Below are 27814 nucleotides of genomic sequence, written 5' to 3'. Positions count from 1 at the left end.
GAATAAAGTCAGTGAATTCGAATTTAAAAGCTGTTCTCAGGGCTAAGACCACATGAGTTACACACATTTTCTTAAACCACATCCTGCTGGTTCAGTGAACTGACTTCTACCCAGAAAGTGCAGAGCCTTAGGTCTTTTCATACAATAACCCTATCTGATTGCCCAGGGTCAAGCTACTGTTTATCTTTGCCAGACACAACCCATATCCTGAACAGAACCCATATCCTAAAACCTGTGTTTTTCACCAATTATTTCAGGGCAATACAGGCTCTGACATTCTTTCTACATAATCACCTAAACAAGAGAAATAGTCTAATTTTTTGTTTTTTAATTATTAGTTAAAAGCAGCTCAGTGGTAAAGAATCTGCCTGCTAATGCAGGAGCTGCAGGGGCTGCAGGTTCGATCCCTGGGTCCAGAAGATCCTCTGAAGGAGGAAATGGCAACTCACTCCAGTATTCTTGCCTGGAGAATCCTATGGACAGAGGAGCCTGGCGGGCTATAGTTCATGGGGTTGCAAATAGGCAAACACGACTGAATGACTGAGCACCACTACAAATGCACACACAGTGGTCAAGAGCTTGGCTTTTTTCATTTTCTTTCTCACGAGTGCTCAACATTTTGCAAAAGAAGGGCCGTGCTGCCCTCTACTGCAGGATGTTGAAATGTTCACAATACACTTCGATATCCGCCTGCCACCCCCACCACAACCCAGCTTTGTGGGATAGAGGAAGACAATCTATTACAATGTTTTACACTATCCCTTTAGGAGGTGTTTAAAAGAAATGTGAAAAACAACCGCCACAACAACAAACAAACAAAAAAGAAATGTGTTCTTGGAAAATAGATTGAATTTGTTTCCTTCATTATTTCTTTATCTGCCTTCATCATTTCTTTATCTACCTTCATCATTTCTTTATCTACCTTCATCTTATACCAAAGCGTAGGACTTTAGGACATGATCTAACAACAAAAAAAGGACATTACAACTTGGGGGGGAAAAGCTTAAGACATTGCTCTAGAGGTAAGAGGCTGTGTTTTGGTGCATTCAGGGAGAAACAGAGCAAAGGGAGGAAATTTTATTCTGACTTTAAGGTCTGTGATCTTCTGGTCTCCTTTCATTTGGAGTGTTGTCATTAGCTTTCTGCTAAGGTGATCTTATTAAGTGTCCAGTACAATTCTAAGCATTTTAGAGTCAATCGTTTAATAATATTAAAACATTTAATCTTCACAGCAATCCCATGTGGTAGAATTATTACTATCTCTGTGTTACAGGTAAGTTAACTGAGGTATACAGGGGAAATCTAGTCCCAGAGGCCATGCTTTTAACCATTATACTACACTGCTCCTTTAAGTACAAAAATTATATAACACAACAATTTTTAAATGGTGCTCTAGAACTTAGTTACATTAACAAGTAGATAAAGCACAGCCACACTTTTCAGTCTTGTTGATATCTCTGTTATACAAAGGCCGTAGCAGTTTTTAAAAAGTTCTGCCCATGTAGGTGCATAGTTTAGGAACTAATATTAGAACTTGTCCACCCCAGGCCTCACTAGACACGCCCTTTTATGAAACAGGAAACAGCAAGAGACCTTCACTTGGTCTAATCCATCTGTGCAGGTGGGAAGAGAAGTCATACATAGGGAGGGAGGGATTTCTCTGGTGGTCCAGTGGCTAGGACTCCGAGCCAATGCAGGGTGTGATCCCTGGTCAGGGAACTAGACCCCATGCGCTGCAATGCAGAGTTCGAATGCCACTGAAGATCCCGTGTGCTGCAGCTACAACCTGGAGCACCCAAATAAATACTTTAAAAAGTATACGAGAGAGAGGAGAGAAGTGAGGGAAGAGATGCAAGGAGATGGTTCCATCAAGACACACCCAGGAAACAAACGAGTTAATTTGAAGAGAGTGGTTGATAAGCGATCACTTTCCTTAGCAAGAGTAATCTCAATACAGTAGGAGGACAGCATCAACCTAGGGCTTCTACACATATCTTCTCGGCCACAATTTAGACACTGAACAAATCTCCTCTTACAGCTTTGATTTTTATTGTTTAGCACACAACTCAGATTCTAAATATCCTACCCTTTATGACAGCATATGCCCAAACACAACCATTCCAAAGCACTTTTGTGCTTGAGTGCAAAGTGTGATAAACTCCTCTCTCCCTTGACTTATTGCTAAGTGTAGATCTGGGTATCAGGGGCAAGATTAACTGCAATAAGCAGGTGTAGATTTACTTAGAGGTCCATGCAGGGCCCACTGCTGCCCTGGCCTGCCTCTTACACTATGGGGCAGTGCTGTCTAGCCCTGAAGGCTTCAGATTTCCAAGTATATTGTTAAAGGGATTCATTCCTGATCAAGTTGTTGTTGTATGGTTCCCACCTCTTCCATTTCAATTCTTTTAAAGAAAAAAAGAAAAAAAAGAAAAAGGCAGAAGGGGGATGGTAGGTACAGACGGTCCCTTGAACAGATAATCCTAACGAGGTCAGTAGGCAGGGGGAATACCTGCCAGTCTTCCTTCTGACCCTCACTGCCCTTTCCCTGGACTCTTTTCCCTGCCTGCCTATTTGACTGGGCAATGTTTGCCTCTCAAGAATCCTTTGAATTATCCATTGGCAGGGAGGCGGTCTTAATCCATTCTAAGTGTTAAAATTAGCGATGGCCTGGAAAGCATTTTGTTTACTTCAATACACAGAGTTTGCTTAGAGGGGCAGCCTGCAGGACTCAAGAGAGGAGTACTGAAGTTAATCTCCGAGAAACATATTCATGAGGAGACTTGGATTCCACATAATATATAATCTCCTCCCCTAACACCCAGTAATTGTCCCTTTCTAAAACTCAGAACAGATATTATGAAGACATGAAGAAAAACCACTTAAGGTACTTTCTTTACCCCTATCAGCACTGATTTGGTTATGGGGTTGTTTAGGTTGCCAATTAATATTTATTTGGACTTAGCTAAGTTGATAATGTTGAGGTAAACTAGGGTTGTTTTTCCCCGCAGTGAATGACGTAAGGGGTGACCATGATATTGTTGGCCAGTGCTATGAAGACTGTAATCAAACTTTGGGAAGGCTGGGCTATAGAACATCCCACTCAGCAGTTGCCCTTTGCCTCTGCTTAGAGAAGCACGAGAAGTTCACTGTCATTTCACCTTTGGTGTTGAGCTTGCAATCTTAAAGGAAAGTGTTGTCAATGAAACACTGTGGACAGTTACCTTTAAAACTAGAGGTTAAATTTCTGAAAAGAAGCAAATGAAACAAAGGTTGGCAGCTGTTGTGCAAAGGTCTTCTGGCTTTGTTACTTTGAATGAAAGATTCGTTGTGAGATTTGTCACATTATCCAATGAAGGGAGGCTGAAGTATTGCTTTTTTTCTGAAAAACCACAAGTACAGGCTCTTCCACCATTTATTGAATACTTGCTGAAGGAGACTAATACAGACTAAGATCTCTAGCCAAGAGTGTACAGATGTGCAATGATAACAATAGCCAACATTCTGTGAGTGCTTACTATGTGCAACTAAACACTTGATATTTATTAACTCATATAATCCCCACAACAACTCTTAAGGAAAGTACTATTGTCTCCATTTACTGAGCAGGACCCGAGAGGTTAAAATAACTTGCCTAGACTTGCCCGAGTTGGTAAGTGGTAAGGCTAGATTCTAAACATAAGTAGTCTGCCTCCAGAGCTGGGTTCTTAACTGGGCGTTTTCTAAAATATTGCCAACAAGATACAGAAGCATAGGAAAGAGAGATGGATTTTAAGCAGAGTGAGGGTTAAGGCAAAGCTTTGTGGAGGAGGCATTTGCTCTGGATCTTGAAGGTCAACAGGTGAAGAGAGGGGCTGGGGAGGAAGGAACAGCCTGACTAAAAGAAGACACAGTTTGAGTATGGGCCAGCTGACGACAGCAAGATGTGGTTGAGTGCCCGCGTGGGAGAAAAGCTGGAGGGGGAGGCCGCGCCCGGATCCGGAAGGTCCTTGAGGACCAAGCTTTCTCAGTAAGGCAAGGGGAGCAAAAATCTCAAACTATAAGGGTGGCAGAAAGGAATTCCTGGACACTTCTTTTAGTAGGATGGTCCCCTGTCTGAAACCAAGGCAGTGGCCCACTAATATTTCTCTCCGGGGAAAACAGCCGTTCGAGATGGTCAAGGTCGTCCACGAGGGCTCTGGAGCTGCACGTCCCGGCCGAGGACTCACGTCCCGTGCGCAGAGGCCGGATTTAGCTGCCAGCCCGAGCCGGGCCAGGCTGGGTCAGGAATGTGCGTACTCCCGGGTCTGGCAGCGAGAACACCAGTTTCGCGGGTAAGGGAAGGCCAGTACTTCAGAATTCTCGTCAGCTATCTCTCTCTGGCCTCTTGGCCCTTGAAGGTCGAGGAGGCGGCCTCCTCTCTACGCAGCTTGGCTCCTCCCCTCAGCCCCGGGAGGGCCAAGGAAAAACGGCCTCAGTGATAGGAGCATGCTCTGCCAATCAACCACAGCCCCGCCCCTTCCCAGCCAGCATACGTTGCATTGGTTGCATCATTACCGGCCCTCCGATAAGAGTTTTTCTTTGATTGGCTAATAGCATCCCCGCCCTCCTGTCCTTTTTGCGTCAGAAGCTCGCGATTGGTTAACCGCGTTGCCGAGCTCCGGACGCGGCTCGACCATTGGAGGCCGCGGGGCGCCCCTCCCTCCCGCCTGCTAGGTGAAGGTGAGAGTCTCCTCCAGTCGCCGCGGTTAGACCGGACCGAGAGGCTCCAGGCGCTGGGTGGAGGCTTTCAGTCAACTCCTGCTTTCTAGCTATGGCGCCTCCATCAATCTTTGCCGAGGTTCCTCAGGCCCAGCCGGTCCTTGTCTTTAAGCTAACTGCTGACTTCCGGGAGGATCCGGACCCCCGCAAGGTCAACCTAGGAGTGGGAGGTAAGGATGCAGTGCCTAAGAGTGTGAGCAACGTGGGAGTGGAGCTGGCTGTGGGGACCGTAGGAGATGCCGAGGTCTAGAAAAATAAGCTTGGAGGCGAGGCAAGATCTCCGAGGCTTAGTTCAACCTGCCCCTTGTATATGGAGTCCCTGGAAAAGGGAGATGCATCTGTGTACACACAGAATAGGTGTAGCAGTCAACACACAAACAGGTTTTCTGATTCTACATTGTGTATTCATTGTGTATTGCACTGCATTCTTTCTCCTCTTAAGAAATGGGGCAGTCAGGGATTGAAAGGAGGAGGAGAAAAATAAGAAGCCTGATAGGCTTGGAGTCCTGGCTACTGGGGAATGGATGAAGGAGACCTCTTAGCTCTACAGAGCTCTGGTCTGAGTCGGTGAATATTTGAGTGACTACAAGGTATCAGTCAGGTACTTTACCAAGCCTTATTCAGGAAAGACTGAAGCTTGGAGATTAAAATCAGCAGGTGTTAAGTGAAATAATAAAGATCTAAAATGCTTCTGAGACAGGGTAATGCTCCCTTGGGATCTGGGAAAAATGTTTGGGCTGTGGGGGGGAATGGGTAGAGATGGTGGAAAAGAGAGGAAAGAATGTGGACAGTAGAAGCTTACTTTCCACGCATCCTTGTCATCATTTCTTGTGTGTAATTCTTGGACCTTGGACAGCTGAGAGCATTGGGTTCTTTTTTAATTACTACCAAGAAAAAGATTTGGAGTGGAGTGCCTCTGAAGTTCCTTTAACTCTTAATCTTCTCTGATTTTGTTATTTCTGTCAACGTCGTTGGGATGCTTGCAGCCGCAGGACACTTACCCAAGGACATACAAAGCAAGCCAAGGAAAAGAGCACGAGTAGGATCATGTTCTGTGCTAGGGAACAGACAGAGTAGAAGGACTAGAAATTTCAGAAAGAGAAAAACTGAAGTGTTTTGTAGAAAAGAAGCAGTGGCAAGGAGGTTCAGAATCAGGTGTCCCACAGTGATGTCTATTCGTAGGATCTGTTAAAGTTTTCACGAGGGAGTATGGGGGAGGGGTGAGGAAAAGGCAGGTAATGGGTACATGGTAATGAAGCAGCAGGTAATGAAGCTGGGTATTGGATACATGGGCATCCATTATATTATTCTCACAACATTTGTATATCTTTGACATTTTCCATAATAAAGCATAAAAAACCAGTTGTACATAGTTTCACCCACAGAGGGAAAGTGATGCTTTTAGCAGGCAGCAAAGTGGGGGTGATATTGAAAGACCTTGAATTGAATTGGAATGAGCACTATTTAAGCTCTTAATTTAAAACCAATCCAGAACCTCCAAGTAGTTCTTCAGAGCTGGGTATAACATGATGAACTAGTATTGATGTTAATCTAAATGCATCTTTTTAAAACTTTAGATTTTATTTGCTTGGTTACCTTTGAACTATCCTACAGGCTTTAGGTGAGAATTAAATGCATTTAAAATGCTTAGAACAGTGTCTGGCACCTAAGTAGGAGTTATGTAAGTACTAGCTATTACTGTGGTTGTTTTGGCATTTCTTTGGGTGGGTTGCATAAAAGATGTTGAGTAAAAATTTTCAGCTCAAGAACTGCAAAATGAAATAAACCTGGTTCAGGTTGCCCATGCAGAAAATAAGCACCCTGCCAGCTATGGCCAGAAGTGATTGACTCAGAAGCACATTCTGCGGCCTAGATGGGGGTCACTTTAACTGTGAAAGAGCCTTTGTCATGTGAGAACTGAGGAATTCTTTCTCTTTATTACAAGCAAATGATTTATGCAGTTAATCACATTGAGTGCTCAGGATGACTCTGGAGGGTTGTTTATTACTATTACTGTTTTAGAGGTAAGAAAGCTGAAGCCCAGATTGATGAAACATTTTGGCCTAGGTCATAGGCTTTTAAGTGGGGGAGCTGGGATTACAGGCCATGTCAGGTACCTGGGTCTCTGTCCCCTTCTCTATTTTGGGCAGCTTCAGGTGGTCCAGATGGAGCCAGTGCACTGTGGTGGGAAGAGTGAGAAGACTTGGGTACAGGCCTGGGTCTGTAGTCCAGTGATGTGACCTTGGAAGTGTTATTTAACATCCCAGGCGGGACTCCGTCGATTAAGTGAGGAGCCAGAAAGGAATGACCTTCCTCTAAAATACTACTCTTAAGATTCACAAGCATGTTACATGACTGTAGTATAGGATAATAATGTTACTGGTCTAATCAGATGACTTTGAAGTAAATAATTATATGTGAAATGTGACATATAAATGAAAAATGCTATCTAAATGTTATTTTTATTGATCACTGTGACCCATTGTTTTTTTGTGGATGGTAAGTGTTCAGATAAGAGTCTCATTAAAGTATAGTATTGTGAGAAGTCTCTTTATGGCATTCTTATGTCCTAGCTTTGTTTATACACATCCCAAAGTATATCCTTTGTGAAGGAAATGTAATCAATCTCGCTGACTTTGGGGAAGGTGCTTTTTTTTTTTCTTTCTAAGTTAAGATAAAACCTAATGGAAGTTATCCAGCTCAAGTTCTATTGATGCTGGGCATTTAAAATAAGCTGCAACTAATCTCATTAGCTCTTTCCACTTGCAGATAGTTTCCCCAGGAATTTTCTTCTTGCTGTTACTATTTGCATAATTTCCATGTAGTAACAGAGCAGAGCATCATATTTTCCAGTGTTGAATATGAAGCTAAGTTTCAGACAGTAACTTTAAGGGCAGGGGAAACATGCATCTAGCCTGATGCAGCCTGAAGCAAGACATTTCTTCACAGACTCCAGTCCGTTTATCATGTAAACTTTCTTTTGTTCCAGATAAACTGTGCTTGCTTTTATATTTGTTGTTTCTAATGTGGTTTCCTAGCATTTTCAAATAAAATTGTGGGTGAGATGTGCTGTATCAAGGGTTTCTGAGTATCCCCTACCCTTTCCCAGGGACCCTAGTTGGAGAAGGACCTTAAAGAGGCATATGTTCATGGGCTCTTGGGTGGGAATGGATGAGGGAAGGGGGGGTGATGGTTTGATCACTTAATTTTCCATGTTCTTCTGGAAATTGAGACCGCTGTACTCACCTGCAACCTGTGTGACTCTTTAAGAGATGGTCCTTGGGGAGAAGGGCAGTGGTGCATGGAGATGGGGGGTGTGCTGGTAGAAAGACCTCTTGCACAGTCCGTCCCCTGGGGCCTGCTGGCTTCAGGCTTTCCCTGAACATCTCTTGCTCATCAGAAAAAGCACAGGTATCCATGCACTTAATAGTATGGCAGTCTAGCCCTTACCGTCCTGTGATCTTGGGGAAACTTCTGGCCTCAGTTTCCAGATCCCTAAAATAGAGATCATAATATTGTTTTGTGAGTTGTTATAAGAATTAAATGACAGTTTTTTAAAAAAGGTGAAGTGTTTAGCACAGTGCCCTGTATGTACTAAGTATTCAGTAAGTTCTTGTTATGACTATGGCTTCAGCCACCGTCCATGTCTATAATTATAAAATCTTTTTTTCCATCCTGTACTACTTCCTTGAATGCTGGACCCATACTTGCTACAGTTTGCTGGACATGTTGTACAACCACCTCAAATTCAGTGTGTTCAGAACAACACGTGAATTCTACCCTCCCCCCGCATCTTTTCTTTTCCTCTTCTGCTTACTTGGTTGCCCCCTCTCCCACCTCACCCCCACCAGTCTTTATTCAGACTGGAGAGAGTTTGGAGGTCATTGGTGACACTTTCATCAACTCTACATCTATTTATTTGGTCATTAGGTTCTGTCTTTTCTTTTCCTCATAAGTTTATCATGAATGTCTCCTCTTTGTTTATCCCTGCGGCTGCTGCCTTAATTTAGGACATCATTATTTCCTTTGTGGATTATTGCAGAAACCTCCTTACTTAACCATCTATTTCTGTCCTCCTTCCAGTTTGTTTTCCAGTTTGTTGTCACTCAAATGATTCTGTTTAAATGTACGGCTGTCCATGTCACTCACTTAAATGCTTTCAGTGGCTTCCCCATTGAGACAGTGTTCCTTAGAAGAGACTCCAAGACTCCTTGAGTCATTCCTTGCTGTTCTTCCATGGATCTTATTTCTGAGCCACGAAAATGCAGATCCTCAAAAACCTCATCTCTCCAAGCCCCTGGGACCGTGCACAAGTGTTCCCTCTGTCTGGAATGCCCCCTTTCCTGGTCTGTCTTTTAAACTCTTATCATCTTTCATACTCTGTCTTTTGTAAAATCTTCCCTGATCACTTACAGGAGAATTAAGGACTCTATGCTGTGTTTCCTGGGGGGAGACCAGACAGTATCTTGTTTTATCTTACTCACCTCTGTGTAGCTGCTTCTAGTCAGTGCCTGGTTCATAGTGGATTCAGTGAGTACCTGTCAAACAAATGAGAGAATGAAAGAATGAATGAGAAGCTCATAGGTCCAACAAACAGGAATAAAATCCCTGTGGCAGAGCTAGAATAGTGGTTGTTGATAATGCCTCTTCCTCACTGCTCTGATCAACTGAGAGTGACTGTAGGACAGTTAGGACATTCAGTAGGACAGTTAGACAAGGCACTGAGAATAAATCTAGAACTGAATCTGGGGGAAACTGGGCAGTGAAGGAAGCAGAGGTGTGAATTGGCCAATTTCTCTTTTGTTACAATATGGACCCAGTGCCTTCCTGCCTCCAGTCATATTACAGGATTTTTTAAAGTTGCACGGAGTATGTTTGTTACTGGTAAGAGCATTCGTACGAGGACTTTTTCTTTATTTTTCACATTTTATTTATTTATAATACATGATTTACAAATGACATAAATATATCTAGCATAATTATATATTAATAGAAATCTTCTAAACATAGATGGGAAGCATAATAGAATTAGCTTTTCTATGAGCACCCATATTCTTGTACATCTAAATAGTATCCCCTCAGTGCTGTAGTCTGTATATACTGCCATTGCCCAGAGTTTTCTGGAAACCTTCTTTTCCAGAGCATGTTAGACCCACAGAGGAGAACATCTTTTTATAGCTATTCTCCATTCATATCCAGTCCATTCACCTGCCTACTCTGCTGGGCATAATGCAAGTACTGTTTTCAAAGATTAAATTTATGTTCAAAGGATGAAAATATGGGACTATTGAGGATATGCAAAATAATGAGATGTTGCCTCTATAAACAATTCCAAGAGAAGAATTCCAGGAATATTTAGAACAGTGGCAGCATTGTGATCATAGATGAGGTGATCTCTTTCAGGGACGGTGATTACTTGAGAGTAAGTTATTTTGGTATCTCTCTGAAAAACCAGACCAAACCTTGCCTGATAAAGCAGGATTTTTGAACTCGTTGAGAGGGAGTTAGTTTGGTGGGCCAGTGGGTCTCATGTGACTGCTATGACTGTATTGTGCATCAGATTCACCTACCCAGAGACTGGTTGTTGATTCGTGGCTGTGTCAGTCTGGAACTCTGTTCACATCTTTATTACTGGCTTGATATGCTTATCAGATTTGCAGATGACACATTTCTGGAGGATAGGGTTAGTGGATGGAATAGAAGACAGACGCAAAATCAAAATATCTTTTTTTTTTTTAAATATCTTATTAAGTCTTATTTGTTGTCTGACTTTTGATCTAGTAATTTTACATCTAGAAGTTTTTCTAAGGAAGCCCTCATGAATGTGTATAAAGTTATAAAAGCATTCATTACCTTGTTTATATTAGCAAATAACCAAAAGTACAAATAGTTACTAAATTATATGTAGAAAAATATTGTCTAGCCACTAAAATTGTGTTGTATATGGCTCGTGTGTATGAAAAATGCCCAATTACTTCTATGCTAAGAGAAATGCAAATTTAAACTACCCTGAGATAGCATTTGCACTCTTAAATTGGCAAAAATTCACTCAGTGGCTGAGGATGTGGGGAAGCAGACATTCTTATACACTGATGGTAGAAATGTAAACTGATAAAATCCCTAACCTATGGTAGGAATGTGTGACTCAGACAGTATAAGAATCTGCCTGCAATGCAGGAGACCCGGGTTTGATTCCTGGGTCAGGAAGATCCCCTGGAGAAGGGAATGACTACCCACTCCTGTATTCTTACCTGGAGAATGCCATGGACAGAGGAGCCTGGTGGGCTACAGTTTATGGGGTCGGAAAGACTCAGACACAACTGAGCAACAAACATACTTGGTAGGAAAGTAAACTGCTAAAATCCCTGTAAAAAAGCCAAGGTGGCCATATCTATCAAAGCTGCAGATAACACAAAGTATGCTTAAAGGTAACATATTTGCATTTAAAAGGACCATATTCTTTAAACTTTTCATCAGTTGCTGCCAGTTTCTTCCAGTCAGTTTTAACCATATTTGTCATACAACCATGTGTTGTAAATGAAAATCAGTTGAGAGTAGTAAACTAATGTATACCCTCAAAAACAACAACAAAGCTACAAATACACATACTTCTCAACCTACTCTTCCATTTTCAACCCTGCCTTTTAACAGCTATATTTACATACATGTAAGATGATGGATGTACAAGGCTCACTGAAGAACTGTTTTCTAATAGCCAAGGGTTAGAAACAACTCCAGTGTCCATCAGCAGGAGACTGACTAAACAAATTATGGTGCATTTATCAGTTATGCAGCTCTAAAAAGAATATAGATACAGTACAGAGATTTAGGTAGTTAATGATGATGAAAGAGGTTCATAATATACATTTAACAAGTGGAAAAAAGCATGCTGAAAATTCTATATGAAAATGATACATAATTTATAAAAGAGTATACTCATGTAAAGTTTGGAAGGTTATACACCAAAATTTTTACATTCCTCATCTCTGAGTGCTGGAATTACGTGTTAATTATAATGTTTATTATTTTGTTTCTAGGCTTTTCTAAATTTTCTGCAATCAACATGTGTTCAAAAAACATCAACTATCGTAAAAAGTGATTAGAAAAAAAAAGTCAGGGATTAAGGCTGAGCAGAAATCAAGATAAGAATTATTTTAAAAATGTCAGTTTCACCATCCCTTGCCAAAGTATAGGCTTATTGGAGACCTAAACATTCCAGCAGAAGCAAATTCCTGTCAGAAATCCTGCTCAGAGAGGTCACTGGCTTGGATACAGGCCAGAGTAGCTGTCCTCTCAAGCTGTAATCTCAGAATGATCTTAAGGTACTATAGGGAGAAAAAAATCAGTGATAGGATAACCCAAGGTAGACTGGAAATAATTGTAGCATAGAAGAAATACTTAGAAATGTGCTTTAATTACTATTAAACATTATGAAATAGTTAAACTTACATCAGTGAAAATGTGAAGCTAAGGAAGTGAGTGGTAAGAACAGTCAAAGTGGTAAACGCTGGCTGTTATAAAAAATCGGTAAGAGGACAAAGATGTGTTTAAATTGGATGTTGGATGATTGTGTAACCAGTTTTTGGAATCTTCAGTCACAGAGTGTCTCCTTGCCATTTGTCCCAATTCTGTTCTACTCCTCCGCTACTGCCCTCTTTCTCCGTGTTTGTGTTTGCAGGTGAGGCATTCATCTAAAGTAGCACCGAACCCTTCTCTCGGGGTGATGCAGAAAGAAGGCGGTTGCAGGGCAGGTGGCCCTGGAGACCTGAGTGCCATAGTAATATTGACATAGCTAGCATTTGTATGGTATTTTTAATTTGCTAAGTGCTTTTGCGTGTACTCTGTCACTCAATCAGACTCTGTCATATCCCAGTTTTATTTCAGCTTTCTACTTGTTGGAGGTAAGAGCTGTAATTTCCAGAAGGATAGGAATCACATCTGTCCTTCTGCTCGTCCAGCACCTAGTCTGGTGCCTGCCGAAAGCAGGCAGTCAGCAAGTGAAAAACTTTAATTCCCCTCCCAGTTCTGTTTTGATTGGAAGGTGGTAGAACTCCCTCTGTTCACAGTTCCAGACTCTTCCTTGGATGAAGCCTAAGGCTCCTCCGTTGTATGTCTCTTTCTTGTGTCCTAGCTTATCGCACTGATGATAGCCAGCCCTGGGTTTTGCCAGTCGTGAGGAAGGTGGAGCAGAGGATTGCTAACGACAGCAGCATAAACCATGAGTATCTGCCCATCCTGGGCCTGGCAGAGTTCCGAACCTGTGCTTCCCGCCTGGCCCTTGGGGATGACAGCCCAGCTCTGCAAGAGAAGCGGGTGAGTCTTGGGTGAGGATCTGTTTTCTCTTTAGAAGCTGTGAGGGTAAAAAGAGGTTAAAAATTAGGTGTCGTGTCTATTGAACTGTCAGTAAGTAAGGGTTTAAAGAGTGACCTCAGGAACCTGATTGTGCAAGTAACGTGCTTTTGTATAAAGCATAGTTTCTTTAGTTTTTTTTTGCCCAAGAAGTGGTCAGATTTCAGCTGTTGGGTTTGAAGCAGTCAGTGGGAATATCAAGCCAAGGGAGCTTAATGGAATGATCAAGACATCAGGGTCTGGATCCAGCTCTGCCACTACTTTTGACCAGAGGCAGCCCCTCCAGCCCTTACGACTCATCTATGAGTTAGAGAAAGACTAGTTTATGGTTCATGGTCCCATAAGGAGTATTTGCATAGGGAATCATTTAAGGGACCACTGAACGCCCAAAATTCTGAATTTCAGAATTCTATGTGTATGTGTATTCCATACAGATTTTATCAGATTTTCTGAAGGAGCCTGTGGCCCTCCAAAGTCTAAGAGCCACTAGTTTAGATGCTCTCTGAAGATCCTGCCAGTTCTAATATTTGATTCTTCTAGTCTTGATCTCAGCATCTCTCATTTAAGTCCTTCCTGGTACATAGTCTATGTGTAACTAGAGATACATGGAAGAACACATTTGGCCAGAGGCTGTATGTGACAAAGTAGTGTGATAGAGATTATCAGTATTATAGGAATTCAGAGAGAGAGACTGGTAGAGTCTGGAGGTGGGGCTTGAGCTGAACCTTGGGGAATGAGGCCAGGGCTCATTCTGGTTCTGTACTCTGACTCTATTACCTGGGTGGTTTTAAAAGCATACTAGTGGCAGGGTCCAATACCAGGCCTGTTCGATCCGAATCTTGGACAGTACCACCTCCTGCCCTTTTATTTCCTTTCCCTCCAATTCCCTTCCCCTCAAGGGTATTTTTTAAAAGCTCCTCAATGTTATGCCAAAGGACAGCCAAGGTTGAGAACCACAAAGCGCAGAGGAAGAAAAAGGAATATTTGTCTAGAACACTGGGAGTCCAGGGACAAAGGTTGGAGGTAAGCAGGTCTGCTGCTGATGCTGCTAAGTCACTTCAGTCGTGTCCAACTCTCTGTGATCCCATAGACAGCAGCGCACCAGGCTCCCCTGTCCCTGGGATTCTCCAGGCAAGAACACTGGAGTGGGTTGCCATTTCCTTCTCCAGTGCATGAAAGTGAAAAGTGAAAGTGAAGACTCCTCTGTCCATGGGATTTTCCAGGCAAGAGTGCTGAAATGGGGTGCCATTGCCTTCTCCAAAGCAGGTCTCGGTTGTAAAAAGACCTGCGTGAGTACAGCTGGGAACATGTTGGCTAGATCAGGCAGGCTGATTTGTCAGCCAGGGCAAGGGAAGCCCCTTGAAGGTTTGTGCAGAGGAGTTTCCCAATAAGGGTATTTGAAGAAGATAGACCTGGCTGGAGTGCAGGAGGGGGATGAGCTCAGGTTTTTGCAATAGTCCAGTTAGGTATTATGCAATTTAAATCAACTGCCCTATTGCTCTGCTGGGCCATTGTCAGCCTGTTGGAGCAGCCTTCATGTATGAAAGGGACCGTGTCTTGGAGTCATTGATTTATTCTCATGCTGTTACCCACACGCCCTGATAAGCACATGGCAGGGTAAAATGAACATTGCACACTCTTAGATATGTCAGGAGACAGGGAGGCTCTGGATGAAGATCTTGGAACTCAGATTAATGATTAGGTAAGTATCAATAATTAACTTGATTAGAGTTTTATCTGGATTGGTATGAGAGACTGTGAAGGAATACTGATAGAAATAGGATAGAAATGGTAGAGATAATGGTTAGCATTGGGAAGTTGCTCTGAAAATCCAGGGTTTCCACAGGGGAAGAGAGAGAGTCCTGATGAAGTTTGAAAATGGGGAACTTTGGTAACTGGGGGTGATCTTTTGAGACATTGTTGATAAATTAGTTTTAACTCCATTGTTAACAAATGAAAAACAGAGATTCTGTGTTGGCAAGCTTCTTCCTCTAAGACTTTACATTTCTTACATGCTTGTTAACTCTGCTGGCAGATAGATGCTTGTTCCCCTGCCCATTGTTCCCCGTTTTCCTCACTTAATACTCGGGGCTGTTGCTGGTGGAACAGAGCCCTTCCTCTTAGTCTAGTTCATCCTGTATTGTGTTTTTGATCATAGAACAAATTTAAATGGCAGTCTGTAAATATTTGAAGACTTGTACTCTCTTTTTTTTGTGATGGTTTAGGGTACCCTCTTGGCATCTCCAAAACCCTAGGTACCTATTGATACTGAGTTCTGAGTTCTTCCTCTTGCCCCGCACCTCCCCCAGGTGACTGTCTTGTTCAGCCCATTGTCAGCCGATTGGATTCTCATAATAGCCTCTGGCCTCTAGTCTCTTCCCCATTCTAGTGTATAATGCACAGTGCAGCTAGAATGATCTTCCTCAGCAAAAAAAATAAGCTAATCCTGTCACCTGCTTCCCCTGTCACACACACAGTGTCTCCTCCATTATCTACAGGGTAAAATGCAGACTCTGCCCTGGGCATGCTGCGTGTTTTGTAGCCAGGCTTCATCCTGTTCTTCCAGTTAGTTACTCTTGCTCCCAGGTCCTGCCGTCCGAAGAGCCTGCTGTTTTCTAGACCCGTTGGGCCCTGCCGTGACTTGGCACTTTTGCCTCAGCTGTTCCCTCTGCTGGGAATGCCTCCGTTTCTCAGACTCTGCAGTCCCACCTCCAAGTCCTTCAAGGCCTGATCAAGGGTTATTTCCATGTTGAATCAGCGAGTGCTCTGAGTCATCACAGGACTGCACTGCTGGGGAGACAGCAGTGCTTTCTGGATTTAATGTGCAGTCTGTAAGCCTGTCCCTCCCACAGCCTGCCTTCTTCCAGGGTAGGAGTGATGGCTTATTTGTCCACCTCCCAGATCTTCAGCACTTAGCTCCTAGCCTGGCTCCTCAGACACCTCAGATATTTGAGTTCCCTCATTCTCCCAGTTAACAGATGAGTGCTCACCACTAGGCACTGTTCTAGATGCTGGAGCACAGTGGTGACCAAAACACCCCAAGATTCTCCACCTGGCTTATGGTTTTGTGGGGAGAAACCCAAGACTAAACATAATAAATAGAAGCACAATATAGTGTATTGGAAGATGATAAATGCTGGAAAAAAAAAACAGGGCAGGGGAAGGTATATTAGGAGTGCTGAGGGTTGGAGTGGAAGTTTGACTAGGGCGGTTGTGGTAGAAATAGAAATAACATTGGAGCCGAAACTTGTAGGAGTTGAGGCGTGAATGAAAGAATGAACCAGAAAACAAACAGTAGTCATGTCTCTTCTTAGACTGTTCTTCTCAAGATTTCACATTACCATGTCCATTAACCATTTTGAGGAGCCCTATTTTCTAGACTCGTCACCGCCTCTTACCGCTTTTCCATCTTCAGATCTTGGAATCGAGACTAAATGTCCAAATTTCATCTCCTACCTGATAAACATTTCAGCTTCTGAAATTACTGGGCCCCTGCGGGTAGGAGGTCTTGTGAACCATGAGATGGCATCATGGTTTCCTGGCTCGGACCATTGCCTTTTAGAGGTTTGGCATTTTCTCTGTGGCTCTCACCTTCTTCTTATTGTTTTTCAGTCGCCCAGTCACGTTCCACTTTTTGCGGCCCCATGGACTGCAGTGCACTAGGCCTCCTGGTCCCTCACCATCTCCCAAAGTTTGCCTAAGTTCATGTCCATTGCTTTGGTGATGCCATCTAGCCATCTCATCCTCTGACGCCCTCTTCTCCTTCTGTCCTCAGTCTTTCCCAGTATCAGGGACTCTTTTTCTTCATCTAGTTCAGTCCATGTTTATTTAGTGCCACGTGCCAGATACTGCCCAACTAACTGGGGGCACCCAGATCAACACGTCGTAGCGTTGACTACAAGTGGCTCCTAAATGGCTCTCCTGTTCCTCGCAGGGAAGTCATTACATCAGCAAATCGTGACCTTGGACAGGCATTCTAGAGCCAAGCGGGGATTCCTTCCAGCAGCATGGCTAAGTTGGAAGTACAGATCATCTACTGGCATAGTTTTCTGCCAAGTCTTAGCTGCATTTCTCTTGTTCTGGATACCCCTGTTTAGCCACCCAGGCCCCGTTGCCTGCTCCCTTTGAAGTTTGCATTTATTTTCTTTGCTATTATGGTTTTTTCCTTCATCCCAAATAGAAGACTTTCTTGGGCTTTAGAGCAGTTTGCCAAAAATCAGTTCACAGAATGATCAAATAGACATATTATTGATTCACCCAAAGTTTGTTCCTGCTAGTTTTTGATATAGTTTAGAGCAACTCGTGTTTCACTGAATTCATCTACTGTACAATATATTTTTAGAGAGAATTATAATTTCTTGAGAATTTGACATGTCACTGTCATATACCTCATGAATGTCAAGGATTGGTTAATGTTAGTGAAGTGGGTTCATCTCTTGCAAACATTTTTAACCTAGTGCACTGACTTTCTAGGGAAGCCCAGGTGGCTTGTGGTAAAGAACCCACCTGCCAGGCAGGAGACATGGGTTTGATCCCTGAGTCGGGAAGATCCCCTGGAGAAGGAAATGGCAACCCACTCCAGTATTCTTGCTTGGGAAATCCCATGGACAGAGGAGCCTGGCAGGTTACAATCCATGGGGTTGGGTTGTAAAGAGTCGCACACAGCTTAGTGACTAAACAGCAGCAATTGACTTTCTGACTTCTTTTAGTTAACGAATTTGCTTTCTGGAGTGAGAAAGGAGTTGGAAGCTGAGCACAGAAAATAAAACCTATGCCTGAGAATGTCTTCACTGATATCCACATGCACCTGTCACATATCCATGGTAACTTAAAACCCTATTCAAGGGAAACCTTGCTCATTTGTATAGGAAATAACATACAAAATGCTGAGGTGTTTGAAATATGAAATAAGGAATAAAGTCGACATTCAACTTAGTTGATGAGAAATCCATAAAAAAAAAATTTACATTTGGGATACATGACCTTGGTAGCCATTTGCACAAGGAATACAGGTAGATCACATTGTGAAGGCAAAATCTTTAAAGTAATGGGAAGGTACTGGTGCTCGGGGGCGGGGGTGGAGGCGACTACTGTGAGGAACCACATCGGATGTGCACTGACCTTTTCCACTCCAGTCCATGGCCTTTGCTTCTTGCAGTGGACGCCATGCTCCGTTCTTTGTTTCCCTGAATGTCAGTCTCATTTCTGTTTCATGTTTCAGTGTTCTCTCACAGATGCTCAAATCTCTGAATAAAAATAGAGCAGTGGGGAGTAAGAGCGACAGTTGGTATCATTACATGGTTCCGAGCTTAAAGGGGATTTCTGCTCATGATTCAGTATTCATCATGAAGCTGACATGTGGCTAAATCAAAATTTTTTCAAGTTGTTTTTAGGATGTCTCCATTGGTTCTTGTCTTACTGAGCATTTATATCAGAAATAGCTCTGTTTTTCTCTCCTGTTATGATGGTCATTTGGTGATCATTTTCTTTATCTAGCAGTATAACAAACTTTATATTTCTTTTCTCTTTTTTTTGAACATGAGAAAATCAAAGTTTAGTAACACATATATATGGGAGAGGCCTAGGAAAACTGACTCACTCCTATAGTTGTTAATCACACATTCAAGGGATAACTCACTGGACCAAGGGGTATTTTTAAATGTACTGTTGGATTCATAGTGTTTATTAATATTTATTTGGGACATTAATATCCATATTCCTGAAAGAGAGCTCTCTTTTTTGCTTTGTCATCTTTTAGCATTGGTGTTATGCTAGTTTTTAAAAAAAAGATTTTGGAAGCTTTTTTTCTTTATCTTTAAAGGTTTGTTTTTTTCCCTTTTTTTGTGGAAAATTTCAAACGTATATAAAAGTAGATAAAACATTGTAATGAACAAACCCCATGGATCCATCAGCTGGCTTCAACAGTGATTTATATTGGTCACCAAAGTGGAATTATTTTACAGCAAATTGCAGACATCTAAATATATTTTTTTAATTATTAAAAAATTTCCAGCTAACACATGAATAGATTCTCCTTATCTTTTAAAAAAAAAAAAACATAGATTAGGCCAAAGTCCCTTTGACCACTATTCCCTCATCCTAGCTCCCTCTCCAGAGGTTGTCACTGTTATTACATTGGTATATGTACTTCCTTTTCGATAGACTTCTTTATGTGATCTTTTTCTCTCTTCTTTAGACATTTAAACAATATATAACTTATGACATTTCTCTAGTTAGAATTGTGAAGGGGCAGGATTAAAGATGTTCAGACAGAACAACAGAAGTAGGGCCTCGTGACTAGATGTAGAGCGAGGCCATCTGGAAGTATGCCCAGCTCTGCCACTCACCAGCTATAGATCCTCTGCCAAACCACTTCTCTGCATCAGTTTCCTCATGTATAAATTGGGAATCTATTACTTATTTTATAGGGCTGTGTGAAGGTCAAATAAGTATGTGTGTGAAGTGAAAGTCACTCAGTCGTGTCTGACTCTTTGTGACCCCATGGACTATAGAGTCCATGGAATTCTCTAGGCCAGAACACTGGAGTGGGTAGCCTTTTCCTTCTCCAGGGGATCTGCTCAACCCAGGGATCAAACCCAGGTCTCCCGCATTGCAGGTGGATTCTTTACCCACTGAGCCGTCAGGGAAGCCCAAGAATACTGGAGTGGGTAGCCTATCCCTTCTCCAGCAGATCTTCTCGACCCAGGAATTGAACTGGGGTCTCCTGCATTGCAGGCTGATTCTTTACCAACTGAGCTATCAGGGAAGCCCATGTGTGTGAAGGTATTTTGTAAAAGGCAAAATATAAGACTTTAATAATTGCTCAAGTGAGGCCATTCTAAGATGAGGAAGCCTGAGGAGAGAAAGGTGGTGTTTGCATAGCACCTTTGTTCTGTGAGGACATTTCTAAGGATTAGTAAGCCTTCAGTATAGCGTTGAGAAGGTGCATTGCAGATTGATGTTGATGGCAAGCGCATAACATATTTTACAGGCTACTGTTGGAGGGCAGCTTTGATCTTGGGATGGGTGCAAAGGAATGAGTTTGCCTTGAAGGGCACACTTAATGTGGCCTAGGTATGTCCTCTACCTCTGTGTTCAGAGGGATGCTCCCTTGGGAGTCAGGCTTCCAGACTTCCTGGGTGAAGACCTGGCCTTTCTGCTCAATAGCTGGTAACCGAGGAAAGCACTTCACTTCTTAGCCTTTGTTGTTGTTCAGTAGATCTGTCATGTCCAACTCTTTCCAACCCCATGGATTGCAGCACACCAGGCTTCCCAGTCCTTCACTATCTCCCAGAGTTTGCCCAAACTCATGTCCATTGAATCGGCAGTGCCATCCAACCATCTCATCCTCTGTTGTCCCTTTCTCCTCCTGCCCTCAATCTTTCCCAGCATTAGGTTCTTTTCTAATGTGTTGGCTTTTCCCATCAGGTGGCCAAAGTAGCTTAGCCTTAGTTTTCTTATTTGTAAACATGGGCAAATAATACTTCTTCATGTCTTTATGATATAGAGATAACGCATTTAAGGAAGTGCTCTTCATTACTGTATTTTCCCTAATGTTATCTGACCTTACCCTTAAATGACCAGCAACCCTGCTGTTTCTCTTTCAGGTAGGAGGTGTGCAGTGCTTGGGGGGAACAGGTGCACTTCGAATCGGAGCTGAGTTCTTAGCGCGCTGGTACAATGGAACAAACAACAAGGACACGCCCGTTTATGTATCCTCACCAACCTGGGGTGAGTCCTGTAGCTATAGTGAGAGGAGAAACAGAGGAGCCAGGGGAATTATCCTCATGAGTCTCACTGCTTACACTGAAAATGTAACCCAGCCCTGGATCAACTAACAGTGAATGGCTTGAGCAGTGGATTATGGCAGTACATGGGTAACCTGATGCTTAAGTTCAGATTGGCAATACTTTTTCCCAAGACTCTTGGCGAACTTGTGTTTAAGTGAATGTTGAATGTTCCCGGAGGAGGGAGATCCCTCTGTAGCAGGATGTAAATCAGCATGACGACAACTGGTTGAACTTGTTCTTGGTTACAGTCATTCCTCTCAATCTTAACCTCTCACCTCTATGTCCCCCCGTTGGACGTGGAGCCTGTGAGAGCCCTGGAAGCTGCCTTGTGTCCTTTCCATTTAATGCCTGCTAGTGTTTGTAAAACATTTAATGTTTTACCCCTTTGTTTACAGAGAACCATAATGGTGTCTTTATTGCTGCTGGATTTAAAGACATTCGGTCCTATCACTATTGGGATGCAGCGAAGAGAGGACTGGACCTCCAGGGTTTCCTGAATGATTTGGAGGTGGGTGACTAGAAGAGAAAAAGTGGACAGAATGCCAAGGTTTCAGGCAGAGTGGGGGACAGTCTTTGGATCAGTTGATAAGTGAGAGAGTTTGAGACATCCTCCCCAAGCCAAGATGCATTTTTTCTGAAATGGCTCGTAAGGAGGGAGTGCCTGTCCTCTGTGCCCCTGACTCTGCCCCACCATGTCCCTGCTGGTCTCAGAGCTGACGTGGCTTCCTTCTCCCCAGAAAGCTCCCGAGTTCTCCATCTTTGTCCTCCATGCTTGTGCGCACAACCCAACTGGGACTGACCCGACTCCGGAGCAGTGGAAGCAGATCGCCTCCGTCATGAAGGTAACTGCCTTTTCAGGGCTGCTCTTATATTGGTGTGTATTAGCAGTTGATGTATTCAAAAGAAGCACCTATGTACTGAAGAATTTGGAAAATAGAGAAAAGCCCAAAGAAGAAAGTAAGTATTAACTATAAATTCTAGTACTCAAAGAAAGCCACTGATAGCATTCTGGTATGCAGAATATCAGGTTCTTTTCTTTTTAAATTTTTTTAGTGTAGTTATACATGCTTAAGCATGTCACATCGCACATTGATTAAATCAGTTGATGGTTGTTTAGAGCCCAGGTTTCTTGTTCTTGTGAACAATATATGTAATAAACCTTTTTATGATTTCTTTGGGATAACTTTCTACATTGGAATTCAGCTCAGGGTGTGTGTGTGTGTGTATTCATTAACGTGTTTAAAGAATGCTTCTTGATAAACTACTATGTACCAGGTGCCATGGGGGTACAACAGTGAACAAAGCAGAGGTGGTCCTACCTTCAGAGAGTATGGCCTGTCTGAGGAGATAGCTGTGTTGTTGGGGTGCCTTGGAGGCACACATCCCAGACTTTGGGGAGTGCGTGTGTTTGAGGAGGGCTGATGGTAGCAGAAGAAGCCTTCCTGGAAGAAATGGTTTCCCTGTTTAGCCTTGAAGGATGAGGACAGGTTGGGACTGACAGGGGAGGAAAGTTTCCTACAGAGGGAAGAACACTGTCAAAAGTCCAAGACAGAGGTCTTAGTCTGTTTAAGGAAGAGAAAGTAATTCTTGGTATGGGCTAGAGTTTCAGGGGAGGGGGTGAATGACAGGCCAGGCCCTGTGCTGAAACCTCAGACTTGATTCTGAGGGCGATGGGGAGCCCCTGGAAACCTTTGATATCCTGGAGTGACGTGATCAGTTGTGTCCTGTTGGCAAAGCAGCATCATAACACTCTTGGACTAAAGAAATGAGCTTTACTGATGTCATTAGATTTGTTGCTTGGTATTTAGGTGAGCAGAGAAACAGATGTAAAGTGGAGTTGGATACAGAAAGGAAAGATGTAGGAGGAACGGACAGAATGAGACGTTCCTTCCAGGCACCAGTTGGGGAAGGAAGGCCGATGTCTGAGGTCGGTCCCAGGAGCATTTCCTGCCCTGACTCGCTTTCCTTCCTCGCAGCGCCGGTTTCTGTTCCCCTTCTTTGACTCGGCCTATCAGGGCTTCGCATCTGGCAGCCTGGAGAAAGACGCCTGGGCCGTTCGCTATTTTGTGTCTGAAGGGTTCGAGCTCTTCTGTGCCCAGTCCTTCTCCAAGAACTTCGGGCTCTACAGTGAGTGCTCTCCTGCGTTACAGCCCGGCTTCCCTGGCCCCACCGCCACTGGACCCCCAAGGCTGATTCCTGACCTTCTTTTCAGATGAGCGTGTGGGGAATCTGACGGTGGTTGCCAAAGAACCAGATAGCATCCTGCGGGTCCTTTCCCAGATGGAGAAGATCGTGCGAATCACATGGTCCAATCCCCCGGCTCAGGGAGCACGGATTGTGGCACGTACCCTGTCTGATCCTGAGCTCTTTAATGAATGGTAAGGGGCTCACGCCCGATGGGTGAGGGGTGGGGTTGCAGAACAGAGATTGTCCCATTACATCTCACTGTCTCTTCCTTTTACTTTGGCAGAGGCAGGGCAAAACTGCTTGAGCCTCTGTGAGTGTCAGTCATTTCTCTAAAATAGGGCTGGCTCCTACATGTGTGTGTAACACAGAACTGGAAGTGTAGGAAGGAGACCTTGGGTGAATGGGAGTTTCCTCTCCTCTCCCGCCTCCCAGGCTTCCTCCTCTTAAAGCAGGAAATACAGGGAGGGATTTCTGTTAGAATAGAATTAAGTTAGTGCAACAGTTTGGGGGCTCTTCATTCTTATTTAATTCATATGTATTTTATCCTATTTTGAAACAGAGTAATTTTTGTGTAGTAGCTGAATCTGCAATCTCTACTTACTATTAGGCCTGATAAAATACATTATTCTGTCTCGAGCAGCACCTTGCTGAAGTCTGAGTTAAAACATAAGTGGTATTACAGCCAGTCTACCCGAGACTAGCAATAAACTCCATCAGTGAATATAGTCCTTCCCTTCTGTCTAGAAAGTCCATCTCTCTGGTCTCCTTATCCACCCATCTAGGCATCAACATACCATAATAGATAGGTTGTGATTCTGTTTTTAGCTTATAGATTAGATTACATTTTTAAAATTTTTATGTTTTTGTGTGCCATCTCTGCTGTCTGGGTTGGTATTCATATTGCTGTCCACTCAGGACAGGTAACGTGAAGACAATGGCAGACCGCATTCTGACCATGAGATCTGAGCTCAGGGCGCGATTAGAAGCCCTCAAGACTCCGGGAACCTGGAACCACATCACAGAGCAGATTGGAATGTTCAGCTTCACCGGGTTGAACTGTAAGTGGCCCCACCTCCTGGAATGCTCACCGCTAGACACAGCACTCCTTACAGTCAGTGTTCCAGGGCTTGGCTCCCTGAGCTGTCGCCCATTTGGTCAGCCATGACTTTAGACTGGAACAAGTTTGATTTTCTCAGTGTGACCCCCTCCATCTCCTGGACCCCTGGGGTTTCAGAAGAGCATTGTTGTGGCCCACTGTCCTGACCATAACTCAGATATCTTCATTTTGGTGGGCTCCGGAAGTGGCTCAGGGCTGACTGGGAAGTAATAGGATTTGTACCTTGGAACCTTCACTTATGAAACATCTTTTATAAAGGCTCAAGCACCTTTTGGCTTGTCCTTATTCTTAAGTATAAATATTATGTATGATTTTCCAGGGACTTAATTTCTTAACAGGTCTTTCCTAGTCTCCAAGCATTGCCTAGGCTATAACGTTCTCTCTTCATAAAAAAGAACTTAGATTTGTAGTTGGAATTAAAAGCCGATTGAAAGTCTAGTAGGCAGCCTTGCATAATCTTGGTCAACCATCAGTGGAGCATATCAGTGATGGGCCATCCCGTCTGATGAGAGTGGACGCGTTCATCTAGTAAATTATTCCCAAGCACCTCAAGTCAAGCCACTGTTCATGTGGTGCAGATGTGACCTCCGTGTGGCACTTGTGTCTGAGTGGCTCTAGAAACAGGTATGTGCTTTTGGATAGTACGTGGACTGTCAGGGGTGCTGGGAGGTCCTATAAACCAGGACCGTCAGTGCGCCTGTTTGAAATGGGCTCAGAAAAAAGCAAAGGTGGTAGAGATTATATATTGTAGACCCACAGAGATACTTTGGGTAAAATGAGGCTACATAAGAAAGTAAACAGATAGCTTAGTTAACCTTGGGTGTCCTCACCATCCTGGTGTGGGGAATCAGTGCATTGGACTAAGGAAAATCATTCTTATACAATTTTTAAGATATTAAGTGTAATGGAATGGTAGTAGTAGTAAAATGAAAATGGCTTAGTAGTAATATTCTGAAAGCTCACAAGGTGGAGATGTCTTCCCATAAAATATCCATATTGTCCTGCTGTTCAGAGTAGGGACTTAGTTTTATTATGGATTGGAAAATGGTGAGAATAAACGTAGGCTTATAACATAAAGCTACATATTTAGAACTTGGCATCATTTACCACCCCCTCTTTTAAAAAGAAAGAGGAGGGGTTTTTTTTTGTTCCCAACATTTTATTAGGAAAAATTTTAAACATACAGAAAAGTTGGTGGAATTATACAGTGAACTCCATGTGCATACCACCTAGTTTTTACAGTTCTCATGTCGCAGAGCTTCCTTTACTACATCTATCAGAACAGGGGCTTTCATCCTGAAATGATATTTTTAAAATTGTGTTTGTGTATGTTACCCTTTTTTTAGGGAAGGAGTCCCTAAATTTTACTTGCTTTTCAAGTGTGGTACTCCCCTACCCCACAAAAGAAGAGGAGTTTTGTTTCTGTTTAAAAAGAGAAGGTGGAAGTCCTGTATCCACATCTACCTCCGGGGCATGGGCTTAACAAGTGTGCTCTTTTGGGAGTTACAGGGCCTGCCTTAAAATTCCAGATCCAGCGACTAGCTTTGTAGCCTTGGGAAGGTCATGTAACTTCCATGTGTAAAAGGGGGGTGATAACTGAGCTAATCTAAAGTGCTTGGAACACTGCCTGGCACAAAGTGTTTGCTCCTCTGATGATTATGAGTTTATTACCATGTTAGTCTGCTTGGGCTGCTGTAGCAAAATGCCATAGACTAGGTAGTTTAAGCAACAGAGGTTTGTCTCTCACAGTTCTGGAGACTGGGAAATCTGAGCTCAGAGTGCCAGCACCATCAGGTTCTGGTGGGGGTTCTCTTCCTAGCTTGTAAATGGCTGTCTTCTTGCTGTGTCCTTATGTGGAGTGGAGGCGGGAGGGACAGAAGGGGAGAGAGAGAGAGCTCATCCGTGAGTAGGCTGTCTGGTCTCCTCTTAGAAGGTCACTGCTCCCATCACACGTGCTCACCCTCATGACCTCATCTAAACCTGCCACTTCCTAATACCATCACATTGGGGGTTGGGCTTCAACATATGAATAGTCCATAACTATTAATATTATCCTGTTCTCTCAAACTGATGGTGTCTTAAGGGTGCTAATTACTTAAGGGGAAAAAAATCACCTAAAATCCACTAAATGGCTTTACAATAAATCAAAAAAGCTCTAGATATTATGACAGAAAGGAAGTACAGACAGTCCCTTCCCATTTTGTCCACAAGCGTTTCTGCAGACTCAGGGGAAAGCCCTCCTGCATGTGTGTGATTGACAGTTGAGATGCACCAGGCCTGAGAGGTCTAACAGTTTTCAGCCTGTGAGTTCAGGTGCACAACATTTATCCAGTAGCTCTCATCTCAGGGCCTTGTCCAGTGTACTGTGAAAATGAAGTGTCAAAGTGAAGTTGCTCTAGGTGCTCAGAGTTAAGCAAATACAGTTGAAGAAACATAAATGAAGTGATTCTTAACAGTTTTTCATATCAGTGGGTTGGTCTTGAGTCTGTGGGTTTGGTTGAGTTAATGGGCTGTCCAGGTGAATGTAACCGCCAAGGTTTGATGGACAGGTAGTCCCAGATTAACATTCCCATCAGGAAAACCATGTTAAGCTTTCTGGGGATTAGAAAGTTAGCTCATGAGAGTAGTTTCCAGAATCTGTTGAGCGTTACTTCTTGCTGTGTCACACTAACAAAGTAACTCCTATTGTTTTGCTTCTCTGTGAAGGGGGAAAGAAGGAAATTGTCACTATAATGGACTCTTTGGACCTCCATTGCTTAAGGATTCCTTCTGCTCTAATTATATGTCTTTTTTGGTTTTCAACAGCTAAGCAGGTTGAGTATCTAATCAATGAAAAGCACATCTATCTGCTGCCGAGTGGTCGAATCAACATGTGTGGCTTAACCACCAAAAATCTAGAGTACGTGGCCACCTCCATCCATGAAGCAGTCACCAAAATCCAGTGAAGAAACTGCACTCAAACCAGCACCACCAAAGCGGTCCTCTGTTTCATGTGTTCCCTGCCTGCACAGACCTGGTTGTAAACATCACAACTAGATTAGAGACTACTGAGGGACAGAAAAGGCTACTCTGGTGAAGTGGCTTCTGTTTAAACTGGCCCCACGGGAAAAGAACATCTCTTGAAAATAGGGGCCTGGGATTAGAGCCATTTTGGAGGTCAGAGCAAATTAAGGTTTTTATTTGAGAAGAATAAAAAAGTACTTTGATAATGAAACATAAATGTCTTGCCCCCTTGCTGGAAGCGGGAGTATTGCCCATGTCACTCACATGCTCCCCTGTGTTGGTTTACTTTGTATCAAGTCCCAAAGATGAAGTTGTCTGAAGAGCCAAGTGTGATTGTGGGTGTTGGCTGTGTCATTAAAACTCGTCATCTCGACCCAGAGTGTCTGTCTCCCTGCTTCTTCTGCATGGTTGTGTCCCTAGCCCTATGCTTGAATTCTTTAGGGTGATCAAAGTAAGAAATATATTTATATCTCACCCACACATTTAACTGAGATAAAGGTTTCACAGAATAGTATTTACCCTTGCTATGTGTAGTAGATTCTGTTTTCTCTTCTATCATGTTCTGTTTCACTGAAGTAATAAAAGTAAAAGTGCTGATTGAGACCCATGGACTTGATTTTGTCATCCTCTA

At 43.2% G+C, this 27814-nt stretch overlaps 1 protein-coding gene across 1 annotated transcript; it reads left to right on the top strand.

Moving 5' to 3' along the window:
* The first annotated feature begins 4667 nt into the window (after positions 1 to 4667).
* GOT1 (glutamic-oxaloacetic transaminase 1) lies at positions 4668 to 27786 on the top strand. Its single transcript, XM_020907568.2, has 9 exons — positions 4668 to 4907; positions 12869 to 13050; positions 20694 to 20817; positions 21272 to 21384; positions 21614 to 21718; positions 22853 to 23003; positions 23089 to 23254; positions 23979 to 24121; positions 26986 to 27786. The coding sequence occupies exons 1-9, from the start codon at positions 4790 to 4792 to the stop codon at positions 27123 to 27125; spliced, it is 1242 nt and encodes a 413-aa protein (XP_020763227.2). The 5' UTR covers positions 4668 to 4789; the 3' UTR covers positions 27126 to 27786.
* Positions 27787 to 27814: the final 28 nt, after the last annotated feature.

The sequence above is a fragment of the Odocoileus virginianus genome, chromosome 7 (genome assembly GCF_023699985.2).
Source record: "Odocoileus virginianus isolate 20LAN1187 ecotype Illinois chromosome 7, Ovbor_1.2, whole genome shotgun sequence".
NCBI classification, from domain to species: domain Eukaryota; kingdom Metazoa; phylum Chordata; class Mammalia; order Artiodactyla; family Cervidae; genus Odocoileus; species Odocoileus virginianus.
This window is presented reverse-complemented; position numbering and strand designations above follow the sequence as displayed.

What these genes read in the sequence shown, in the direction of transcription:
- GOT1 (XM_020907568.2), top strand. Translation starts at nt 4,790, where the DNA reads ATGGCGCCTCCATCAATCTTTGCCGAGGTTCCTCAGGCCCAGCCGGTC. An exon ending in AGATCGCCTCCGTCATGAAG is followed by an intron (nt 21,719 to 22,852) that starts GTAACTGCCTTT and finishes CCTTCCTCGCAG; the next exon opens with CGCCGGTTTCTGTTCCCCTT. An exon ending in CCTGAGCTCTTTAATGAATG is followed by an intron (nt 23,255 to 23,978) that starts GTAAGGGGCTCA and finishes CTGTCCACTCAG; the next exon opens with GACAGGTAACGTGAAGACAA.